The sequence below is a fragment of the Myotis brandtii genome, unplaced genomic scaffold, assembly GCF_000412655.1.
Source record: "Myotis brandtii unplaced genomic scaffold, ASM41265v1 scaffold813, whole genome shotgun sequence".
Classification (NCBI taxonomy): domain Eukaryota; kingdom Metazoa; phylum Chordata; class Mammalia; order Chiroptera; family Vespertilionidae; genus Myotis; species Myotis brandtii.
In genome coordinates, this window is record NW_005371287.1 from 2,919,213 (window position 1) to 2,932,044 (window position 12,832).

The 12,832-nt window shown below is 38.7% G+C and overlaps 1 protein-coding gene across 8 annotated transcripts in view; it reads left to right on the forward strand.

Moving 5' to 3' along the window:
* The window catches only part of GEN1 (GEN1 Holliday junction 5' flap endonuclease), a 58,537-nt gene that overhangs the window by 29,516 nt on the left and 16,189 nt on the right, over positions 1–12,832 (forward strand). For 5 of the 8 annotated variants that reach the window (XR_001360163.1, XR_001360162.1, XM_014531597.1 and 2 more), the window contains exon 14: positions 9,144–9,235. Coding sequence is in view for 4 of the 8 variants with exons in the window: in XM_014531597.1 (XP_014387083.1) it covers positions 9,144–9,235 (92 nt within the window). In the remaining 4 variants the exon portion in view is untranslated. Of the gene's footprint in view, positions 1–8,289; positions 8,523–9,143; positions 9,236–9,403; positions 9,640–12,832 lie in introns of those variants that run through there. The other 3 variants (XR_001360164.1, XR_001360165.1, XM_014531599.1) reach the window with 3 other exon arrangements.

Here is a 12,832-nt window from a genome sequence, read left to right on the forward strand (position 1 = left end):
CTCTCCTTTTTTTCTTTTTCTTTTTTTATTCTGGGATTTATTTACCTTCTATAATTGAAAACTCTGTTCCTTCACTGGCGCTCCCAGCTCTGAGGCTGCGGCTGGCTGAAAGCAGGTATCTGGAGTTTGTTTAGCTTCTATAATTGAAACATTGTTGCTTTTGGAGCTATTGCTTTCGGAGCTTAGAGTAGGCTGTGGCAGGCAGGGAACCTTGGCTTCCTCCATCACTGGAGCAAGCAAGCCTCCTGCTCTCTTCAGCTGTGTGGCTGCTGGCCGCCATCTTTGTTGGCAGTTAATTTGCATATCGCCCTGATTAGCCAATGGGAAGCGTAGCGGAGGTATGGGTAATTAACCTTTTTGTCTTTTATTAGATAGGATAGATAACTCAAATGGATCAAAAACTAAATATGGAAACTAAATCTGTAATTAGATGAAAACATAAATCTTTGTGACTTTGAATTAGGAAATGATTTCTTTGATATGGCACCAAAACCTCAGACAAGGAAAAATAAACTTCATAAAAACATTGTTTCAGAGGGCACCATTAAGAAAATGAAGAGATGGGCCTGGCTGTGTTGCTAAATGGTTAGGGCATCAGGCTGAGCACCAAAGGGTCTCAGGTTCTATTCTCAGTGCCGGTCAGGTGCGTGCAGGAGGCACCCAATCTCTCTTTCTCTCTCTCTCTCTCTCTCTCTCTCTCTCCCCTTCACTTTCTCCACCCCCCTCCCTTCACTCTCTAAAAAAATCAGTGGGAAAAATATCCTCAGGTGGGGACTAACAACAACAAAAGAAAAGAGATAACCCACAAAATAGAAAATATTTGCAAATCATAAATATGATAAAGGGTTTATATTAAGAGGGGCTTGTATAAAGAACTCTTAGCTCAATAATATAAGACAGCTCAAAAGCCAGTAAAATATCTGCATGGACATTTCTCCAAAGAAAATATATAAATAGTCAATAAACACATGAAAAAATTCTCATCATTATCAGAAAAAATCAAAACCACAATGAGATTCCACTTCCCACCTGATAGGATGGCTAAATAAAAAAGACAGATAATAACAAGTGTTGGTGAGGATGTGGAGGATTTGGAACCCTTCTAACCTTCTGGTAGGGATATAAAATTGGGTAGCCACTTTGGAAAAAGTCTGGTGGTTCCTCAAATGGTTAAATATAGTTACCACATTATGCATTATATCGACTCCCAAGTATATACCTAAGAAATGAAGGCATATATCCACACAAAAACTTGTACACCGATGTCCATAGAAACTCATAATAGCCAAAAATGTAAACAACCAGAATGCCCATCAACTGATGAGTGGATAACAAAATGTGTCTCCGTGCAATCCTATATAATAAAGAGCCAATATGCTAATTAGACCGGATAGCAGAACGACCTTCCAGAATGACCAGTGGGCAGGTGGTAGGGCTGCAAGGCAGCCAGGGCTGCAAGGGCCAAGGCAGTGGGCTGTGAGGGCCTACCCTTGCGTGAATTTCGTGCATTGGGCTTCTAGTTGTCAATAAAAAGAAATGAAGTACTAATAAATGTTACAATGTGATGAACCTTGAAAACATGCTAAGTGAAAGAGGCCAGTCACGAAAAAAACCACATGTATAATTCAATTTATATAAAATGTTCCAAATAGGCAAATCTATATAGAAACAAGTTACACTCTTCATAGACTTAAATGCTCATGCTCCTTAAATACTTGTGTTTCTTAAATTATCTCTCTTTTCTTACTCTATTCACTATTTCTACATATTTTCTGCTCTCATGATTCAGATACAGATATTTAGCTGAAGCTTTTCTTCTCATGTATAGATCTGCTTATTTAACCAATTCCTGACATCACTGGGGATAAAAGTATAGTAATAGAGATGGCAGAAGCTCTGAGTTGCCTGTTACATCTAACCTGGATGTACTTCCAAGCCTTGCTGTAACTGGTTCCTGGGTTCTAAGTGGTCACGCACATTCATTTATCCTGGAGACATTTACTTGCAGTAATAAGTGCACATGAAATGCCAAGGGCCAATAGGAAATAAAAAGTAACATAAAACCCAATTCTTATTTTCAAGAAATTGAAAAGAGCAAGATAAAGAAATATGGCATATTTACATACAAGGATCAATTATTTTAAAAAAAGTAAATTATGTTGGTTAGCATAGAATTGGGTGTTTAATGAATGGAATAGACAATCACTGCCACCTGGATCAGAGGAGGGAACGTTCTTTTGGCAGATTTGACTGGGCTTTGAAGTATAGGCAAAAAATTGGCAGAATTGTAGCTGTGTTACAACAGGACATTTCAGTGGATGAGGGATTGATTAGCTTGAGGTGACGACATAGAATAAAGACGGTTGGCATGCTTAGGGAATGTTGGAGTCTTATTTGGAACTTCGGTCTCCAGGGAACAAATCGCTGTGCAGACAAGGAATGGTCAGGGATTGAGAAGTGAAGAATCGAGCAGAAAGCAGACTAGGGTATCTTTGGGCAACGGGGAAAAGAAATAGGACAAAGTGTAGCAAAGAACGTGACCAATATGCTAAAAGATTCTGACCATATAAGCCATATATAAAGGTTTATTTTGAATATCCAGAAGGAAAAATAATCCTAATTAAAACATATTCTCTGGGGATCTGCTGGTCATGATTTGTTCAATCTGGGCACCGCAAATGGCTCTGATAGTTCCATCCAGTCCAGGTAAATACTTACAATATAGAGATGTCCTTTTTTAATTTTTTAAATATTAGAGGTGTTCTGGGGATTTTATGAGATGAGAACAATGTGCTTGTTCCGATATAATTTGCAGCCCAGTCGGTGTGACTCAGTGGTTGAGGTCAACCTATGAACCAGGAGGTCACGGTTAGATTCCTGGTCAGAGCATATGCCCAGATTGTGGGCTCGATTCCCAGTGTGGGGTGTGCAGGAGGCAGCCGATCAATAATTCTTTTTCATCATTGATGTTTCTTTCTCCCTCTTCCTTTCTCTCTGAAATCAATAAAAATATATTTTCAATAAACCAAATATTATTTGCAGCTGATATATTACTCATTTAGCCACCTAATATATTTATTGAACAACTACTTTGTAAAAGAGCCCTATGTTTTTCTGTGTATCACAGCCAGCTGGAGGTCCATGGAATTTAAAATAATTTTTTCAAATGATATTAAGAGGCAAACTAATTTACAGATTTAGTGCAGTCCCCATCAATTCCAGCTGTTTTCTTTGCAGAAACTGACAAGCTGATTCTAAAATTCATATGGAAATTTATGGGACACAGAATAGGCAAAGCTATCTTTAAAAAGAGAAATGGGAGGAATTGCCCTTCTTAAATCTGATTTGAAAATTTACTACAAAGCTACAGTAATGAAGAATTTGTTGTCATCGAATAAAGATAGACATATATATTAATCAGTGGGATAGAATTGAGGGTCCAGAAATATACTCTCACATTTATGTTCAATTGATTTTCAACCAGAGTGCCAAGACAACTCAGGGGGAAACGAGTAATTCAGCCAATACTACTGGTACAACTGGGTAGCCACATGCAAAAGAATGAAGTTTGACCCCTACCTCATACAGTATACAACTAGAGGCCCGGTGCATGAAATTCATGAACGGGGGGGGAGAGGGGGGTCCCTCAGCCTGGCCTGCACCCTTTCGCAATCTGGGACCACTGGCTCCTAACCACTCTGACTGCCTCATTGCCCCTAACCACTTGCCTGCCTGCCTAATCACCCCTAACCATTCTGCCTGCCTGCTTGATCACCCCTAACTGCTTGCCTGCCTGCCTGATTGCCCCTAACCCCTCTGCTTACCTGTCTGATTGCCCCTAATCACTTGCCTGCCTGCCTGATAGCCCCTAACTGTCTCTGCCTTGGCCCCTGCCACTGCAGCTTCATCGGGAAGGTCATCCGGAAGGACGTCCAAAATGACATCTGGAAGGTTGTTCAGCTGTCCAGTCTATTAGCATATTATGCTTTTATTATTATAGATGGGGCATTACTCTGTCCTAAACTGCCAGTTGGGCTCATTTCAAATCAAAGTGATTCTGGAAGTTATACATGAAAGCTAGGACAGACCTAGAGTGGGCAAAAGTAGAGAGTATTTCTTATCCATGTTGTCCATTCCCTCTGTGATATTCATATTATGGACTATGAGACACCTGTTTTCTTATGAGCAGCTCTCCTATGTTCACCATTTTCCTCAATATATTTCCTGACATTAACTGAAACCAAACTTTATCCTTCAGATACCATTATTATTAGAGTCAATTATTCCACTTGTTGCATACTGGCACCTCACTGATTTCCCCAACGATATTCTCATAATCATCACTAACCAGCCTCTTTTGTCTTTAATCCCTCCTTCCCTCCCAACCTCCTTCCTTCCATCTCTATAAGGGAAATGATAAATTATAAATATGTGAGTAAAAACAATAAAATTTTTTATATTTTAAAATTCTTTAAAAGATAATCTGTTGACTGTAAATAAAATAATAATGTATTGCTAGGTTTATGACATGTCACTTTAATATTCTTATATTAATGTGAAAAATAGGGTGATTCTTCTCATTCCTGTGTGCTTGGAACTTCCCTGGTTTTAGCACTAAAAGTGTTATACATCTTGAGAACCCTCCCCCTGACTTAATAAACAGGTGTGTTTAGCTACTTTTTTTTTAAATGGAAAAACAATTGTGATGAGTAAAATGTACTTTGTAAGCTCTAGACAGGAGTAGGGAACCTTTTTTCTGCCAAGGGACATTTGAATATTTATAACATCATTCATGGGCCACATAAAATTATCAACTTAAAAATTGGTCTGCTATTTGGTCAAACACTTAATTAACTCATCTCTAATGCTTTGGAAGGGCCAGACCAAATGATTTCGCTGGCCTTATATGGCCCACAGGTTGGATGATTCCCTCCCCTGCTCGAGAGTAACCACTAAAAACAAAACAAAAAAGTATAGTTAATAAGCCAATACCAGAGGTGAAATGGAAGTTTAAAATAATCCACAAGAAATCAGAAAGAGTAAAAAGGGGGAAAAATCACACAGATATCACAATAGGAAAACATAGCAAGTTGATCATTTAAACCCAATTATATCGATAATTATATTAAATATAAATGATCTGAACACTCCAATTAAAAGAAATTGTCAAGCTATATAATGAAAGAACCAATTCTGTGCTAACAAAAACCTCATCTTATATATTAAAAAAACAGATAAATTAAAAACAAAAAAAGAAAAGTTATATAAACTTTTAGCATAAAATAATGGCTATCACTAATATCAGATAAAACAGATTTCAGAACAAACAAGGTGTATTACTTGGAACTTCATGATGTTAAAGGGATCAATACATCAAAGAGGCAAAACAAACCTAAACATGTATGCACTTAATAATAGGGTTTCAAAATACACAAAGCAAAATATGAATAAAATGAAGGAACAGACATTGATAAAGTATTGACAGAAAGTAAAAATATAGAAGACAAGCTATACTAAACAACTTGGCATAAATAACCAGCAGAATACACTTTTATTCAAGTACACACAAACATTTACCTAGATTGCATTGTAAGTAAAATTATATAGTATATGTTATCTACACACAAATAATTAAATTAGAAACTAATAACAAAGATATCTGGAACATCCTCCAATATTTGGCAATAAAACAGCATGCTCCTAAATAACTCATGAAAAAAAAAAAAAGGATTCACAAGGAAAGTTAGAAAATATTTTGAAACTAAAGAAAGTGATAAACACTGCATATGAAAATCATGGATGCAGTTAAATTATTAGGAACACATGTTATAGCTCTAATTGCTTATAGTGGAAAAGATAAAAATTCTAAAATCACTGATCTAAGCTCACATTAAGAAACTAAAATAAAGAAGAGCAAATTAATCTCTGTAAAGCATAAGGAAGGAAATAATAAAGAAGAAAATAAATTAATAATAATATAGAATAAGAATAAAGTGAACTAATGAAATAAAATCATCTTTTGTTGAAAAAAAAGAAACAAAATTGATAAAATTCTAACTAGACTGATTGATCAAGATAAAAAAGAAAAGAAAAGAGGCACCCTAGATGGTTTTGCTCAGTGGTTAGAGTGTTGGTCTACACAGACTGAAGGGTCCCGGTTTTGATTCTGTCAAGGGCACATGCCTGGGTTGTGGGTTCGATCTCCAGTAGAGGGCGTGCAGGAAGCAGCCAATGATTCTCTCTCATCATTAATGTTTCTATCTCTCCCTCTCCCTTTCTCTCTAAAATCTATAAAAAAAAAATATTAAACAAGAGAAAAAAGAAAAGAAGCAAATTACCAACATCAGTATGAAATAGGGGACATCATGTGTTCTATAGAAATTAAAGTGATCATTAGACAATATGAAAAATTTTGTACCAGTAAAAATGACAATTTAGATTAAATGGTAAAATTGTTTGAAAGTTATAAATTATCAAACCTGACTCAACAAATTTCATTAAAATTGGATCTACAACAATTACTTGCATGAAACCATTTCCAACAAAATCATTAATGACTGCCCTGCTACTGAATACAATGAACGTTTTAGTACCCACTTCTCTATCTAATAGTATTGAGCAGGTCTTGAAATTATTTCTTCTCTTAGTGGCATAATGTTCTCTTTGATTTATTCCTACTTCTATGTATACTCTTTATCACTATCCTTCATGGCTTAATTTTCTTTTGTCCACACTTCAAATGCTCTGGACTCTCAACTCTCACTCTGAAACCTCTCTCTGGGTGATCTCATTTATTCTCAAGACTACTGCCTATAGACCGCTGGATTCCATATTTATGACTCAGCCAATTAGGTATCTTCACCTAAGTGTATGGCAGACATCAGAGACTCAACAGGTCCAAAATGGAATTGACCTCCTGTTCAGAATGGAACTTCATCTTGGTACTTTCTCAATAAATGCATTAATTATCTCCACAATTCCCTTATTTTCCCATGCTGGGAAATTGAGAGTCTTCCTTCACTGCATTGTGGCTCACTTACACTTTTATTATTTAACTAGTCACCAACTTGTATGGATTCTACCTCCCTAACTTTTACATTATCACTACCTGAGTTTTGGGCACTATTTCTTGCCTAGTTCACTAAATAACTTCCTTCGACTCTCTAACTCTACTTTTACCCTATTCTATCCATTTCCCACAAGTTGCCAGAGTAATCTTTCAAAAACAAAAATCTGATTAGTCCTTCTTTTTAAAACCCTTTATTATTGCCCTTTACCTTAAGAAGAAAACCAAACCCTATCGAGGTGTGCAATGCCCTTTATAATTTAAGCTTTACTTTTCTCTTGCCTTCTTATCTATCACTCAACCTATCACAATTTGCCTTCTTTTCATACTGAACTCACTGCTTGCAGTTTTGTTCATTTGTTTCCACTCCTCTCAAGTTCTCTACTTAAGATTCTTTCTCAGCCAAGAAAGTTTTTCCCCTGCCCTCTCATTAAACCTCAGCAATCTGGGTAGTGTCTGTCCTGAGTATTTCCATACCACCCTCTTAAAAACTTGCGTACGACTTGAATTCTTTTTCATCATTGATGTTTCTTTCTCCCTCTTCCTTTCTCTCTGAAATCAATAAAAATATATTTTCAATAAACCAAATATTATTTGCAGCTGATATATTACTCATTTAGCCACCTAATATATTTATTGAACAACTACTTTGTAAAAGAGCCCTATGTTTTTCTGTGTATCACAGCCAGCTGGAGGTCCATGGAATTTAAAATAATTTTTTCAAATCACCCAGCTGGATAAAGCTTCAGTTGGGGCTAGAAGTCAGGTCTCCTAATTCCTTTAGTGAAGGACCTTCCCTAATATTTATGTTTCCATAATCATTCAATTCCATTAGTTGTTCTCTTTGTGGTCCTGAAGAAATTGTGCATACTTCCATGATAGTATTTATCACATTTAATTCATACACTCAAAATATTAGTTGAGTGTCTACTATATAGCAGGTACATTCTTTTTTTAAAAAAAAATGTACTTATCTTTCTCTAAGATAAGACAGAATTCTGAACACAGGGATTAACTCGTATTTATTTTTGTATCCCCCAGCACTATGCTCAGAGTTTAATTCTCTGCTTCACCAACTCTTATTTATCCATCAAGACTCAGAATAAACCTGGTCTTTTCTAAGAGGGGTTTATATAGCTTCTCAAGAACCCCTCCTCTTTCCTATAGACTTAAAATATTATCTGCAAATAGCTTTATTTTGAGTGGTTTGCATTTTGTCTCAGGTACCAGGCTGTGAGCATCTTGTATTCCTGAATCTAACCCCTAGCAGAGGGACTGCCACAGAAAGCCATCAGTGAATGGGTGCTGATTGCCCGGTGGTGAATTTGGGGTCTTCGTTCTTCCATTCTCCGTCAAGAAAGATCAGATCCAGTTGGATGGTTCCCTCCGTCAGCTTGATCACGTGTCCCCCTTTGTCATGTGAAGATGCCAGGGTGAGATGCCTTGCTTTCTGAAGGTGAATGGGCTAACTCAACCGCTCACTATTCCTGTCATGCTGGTAGCACTTAGGGTGAAACAGCTTAAATAATATCACCAAAGGCAGCCTCCTTTAATCTGCAGGTTAACGTGGCAACATTTATCACCTTCTTAGCCAGGAAAAACTTTTATCAGGCTCAGCTAACAGCTCGCATTAGCCCCTTAAAGGACTTGCCACATTGCCTTTAAAATGACAAGCTGCAGAGTCAGGCCCAGGATAGTCCAAAAAAGTGGGACCTTTGCTGATGATTGGACAATGTACTTATTCCCAGGCCAGATAAATTCAATAAATTGCCTGTTTGGCACTGCAGGAAAGGGTCATCAGGAAATCAGGCTGAGTCTTCTGTGCTGAGAATGACTGAGTATTCTGCTAATGTTTGGAAGAATTCCTTGGTAAGCACCAAACAGAACTTCCTTCATAGGGATTAAGTGCCTGAGCTTCCTCAGCATTATTCTGTGCCAAGACCCAAAAAACAAAATGTTGACCTCCCCAAAATGGCAAAATCTGCCTGCGTATTTAGAATTCTCTGATCAAAAACCGAATGGGAGAATTCTATACTGTTTGCATCATCGTAACTCCTACTCATCTACCACTCAACAGATATCCACCTTCCTGCTGGGAGTGAAGTCTCCAAGTGCTGTCCTTTGAATCTGAAAATGAAAATGAGTGATTTATTCAACGTTCATGTAAAGGTAGATTACAGATTCTTTGCCTTTTGTTTGTTTGTTTGTTTTATTTGAAAGCAATGTGGATTCAGTGATTGCTCCAAAGTAATATTATTGCTAAAGTCATTTACATTTTTATTAAACTGAGAATGCCAACCCTGTGAATGCCAGATGCCAGAAGGCTTATTTTAACAGGGCTGTCCAAACGCAGACGTCTCAAGTCCAGGCCCTGTGAAGGCCCCATGACTTCACAGCTGGGATAGTGCTAGGAGAGGTGTCAAGGACTCCATACAACCCGGTCTACATCCTGTGAAACAGACCAAAGGACATTTTCTTTAACGTGGGAGGCAATGGTCTGAGTAATTGTCCAATTTCTGATAGAGACTGGCTACCTTGGGCAAATGTTCCCAGCTTCTGCATGCTTCTCCTACATAGGTGGGAATGATATTTCCTTCCCCCCTTCACTCTCATTTACATGTTGAGAATAAACAGCTTTTAGAGAAACAGACATTAATGTATACATTTAACATTACTGATTTTGATTTGTCAAATCCATTGATGAATAAGCGATGTTCTTAAAATGTGTTGTATTATAACCTGTGTAATTTTTTGAGAAGGTAATTTGTCTCTAATATGAAGAAAAAAGACAAAACATATTGGATAGTATAAACAGTAGTGAATCTTGGGAGAAGAGAAATGACACATATTAAATGTTTACTATTACATCCACGCATTTTTCTACTTTTTCAAAATCCTCACATTTGCTCCACAGAAACTCTGAAAGGCAGGCACTTCTAATTCCCTGTTTATATATGAGGCTAAGAGAAGTGAAGGAACTTATCCAAGGTCAACATATAGTAAAAAGCAGGGCCAGGATTTGAACCCAGAGCTAGTAGTCTAACTGCACAGTTTCTCTGGCAAAAATTAAGACTTCTGTATACTCCACATTTATCTAAGTGTATGACACTTTTAAAGAAACAACCTGTCAGAGAGATGCATTGACTTCTACTGATTTGATTTCTGGAAAACTGGCCACTAAATCAGAGTAGTTGAGCCCCAGAAAAGCAAGAAATGATCACAGAAGTTACAGTGGGAAAGCTGGGAGATTTGGGTGTAAGGAAGGACTGGGAGGTGCGGGACATCCAGGGCACCAAATCTCCTAGAAGTTTCATCCCCTTCCTTTGAAGCTCTAACCACCAGGGCCAGATGTCCCCAGGATGAGGTCATCTGTGAGTTCTCAGTGGAGTGTCCATTAAGAGCGGCTCCTTTTTGGCATTCATTTCTGACTTGAGTCACCTTTGCACAGTGACTGCAAGGGGCTGGGCCTGTTGTAATCGGCTAAGTGCATTTTTTACTAATCTTGAAATCAACCCAGAGAAGTAAAGCGACATGCCTGTGGCCACACAGTTGGTATGCTCGTCTCCTCCCAGTTGCATTGCTCCCTCCAAAGGGGACAGGGACTCTGAGGGACTACTCTGGCAGGGACTACTAAAAGCGCCTCCTAACTGACCTCCCTGCTTCAAAGCACTCACGCCCTTTGTAGTGCACACAACAGCCAGACAAATCTATAGAAAGTGCAAACCACATTCTGACACCGGCACCGCCTTCACCCTTTTCCTCCATGCAAAAGCTTCCCATCATGCTTGGTGTCAATTCCAAATTCCTTGACAGTCTGTCAGGTCCTCCGTGGCTGAGCCCTGCCTGTCTCCCTGACCTCATCTCTGGACTCTTCCCCTCGATCACCTTGCTCAGCCGTGGGCAAACTACGGCCCGCAGGCCGGATCCGGCCCGTTTGAAATGAATAAAACTAAAAAAAAAAAAGACCGTACCCTTTTATGTAATGATGTTTACTTTGAATTTATATTAGTTCACACAAACACTCCATCCATGCTTTTGTTCCGGCCCTCCGGTCCAGTTTAAGAACCCATTGTGGCCCTCGAGTCAAAAAGTTTGCCCACCCCTGACTTGCTCCAGTGCTGCTGGCTTTACTTTATTTCCTTAAACACACCAAGCTCATTCCACATTCTGGCTCTTGAACTTACTGTGCCATATGCCTGAACTTCTCACACGTTTTTGGATAGTAAGCTCCTACTCACCATTCAGCTAGTACTTTTGTGACGATGCTAAGTCGCCACCTCCCCACTCTGACTCCCACTCCTCTACTCTTGCTTCTTACCCTGAGTTATTTTCTTCACAAATTATTGGAGTTCTTTTTGTTTGTCTCCTATCACTACAGTAACAACATGAGAAGAAACTTCATCTTGTTTTTTGTCATATCCCTTGAGCTAGTTTTAACCGTGAGTAACATGTAGCACACATTTAATACAACCTTATTGGATGAATGAATGAATGAATGAATGAAGTTAAGCTTTGAACCCAAATCCACATTTTGACCACCAACATGCCACAAGTTGTAATTGAATTCTTAAGATGGATCCAGCACCTGGTTAGACATGGTGCGGAGTACAAGGGAATAATATCTAGTCTCTCCTTTTAAGATCTTTATAACTAAGTTGTGACACCAGACTCATTTGCACTTGAGATAACAAATAACACACCTACGTGCTGGGTGAAGGGAGTGGCATCAGAGGGCATCAGCATGCAGATGAGAGTGGTCAGTGAGCACCCAGGTGGTCCTCAGAGACTTGCTAGTTGAGTTGACTGGAGGCTTAAATGGTAGATACAGTTTACAGTGGGGGGCATGGGGGGTGGTGAAGGCCATCAGGTTCTTGGGTAAGACCTAAAATCGGGTGAATTTACCCAAGCATGAGTAACAAATGACAAGTATTTGAGGGCATTCCAGGCTGGCGACATTTGTTAGATCCTTTTGTCTAGAAAGTAACTCACTCATTACATACAAGTATAATTTTGTGAGAAAACAAGGCCAATAAGGCAAAAGAAGAGGAGGAAAAGGGTGAGTGAGGTTTCTAGTTTTTGACTTATGGTTGTGGTTGGGGAGGGGTGGACCAGGATCTTGCACACAGTGAATGTCAGGTATTGGGCATTATATATACTCCGGTACAGGGCGGCATAGACCATCTCTAAGAGTTTCTCAGAGGGCCATAGCTGCCCCCTATGTGGACTGCCCCTCAGAGGGGACCCCAATAAAGTGTAGAGCAAGGAGATTCCTGAGAACTAGGTCACTAGCTAATGAAGATGACTTCCTATGCTCAAAATGAACAAGTATCCGTCCATTCATTTGTCCATACATGTATTCCACAAGCAGGTTCTCTACACCAAGTATCATGCAAATTGCAGGGTAAGTAAGGGTTCATTTTCTTAAGAAATTCACGGTCTATCCACAAAGAAAACCACATGCTATTAAGACTTTATGACACAATATGCTCCCTAGTGTCTTAACTCTCTACTCATGCTTCCAGATCTGGGTTGAATGAAACTATTTATCACATATTCAGGCTTGGCCACAAAATCACACCAAATCAAACCAAAACATTCCATGAATAGAAAGACTATGCTAATCTTTCTTTCTCTTCTCAGAAAGGTGATAACAGAAGATTTGGTCCCAACAGGGACACAGGCAAGGGATTTGCATTTTAAAGTTTGACAGATATTTATAGGCCTTTTGATCTCTTTTCTCCCCTCTACCCACCCACCCCCAGCCTT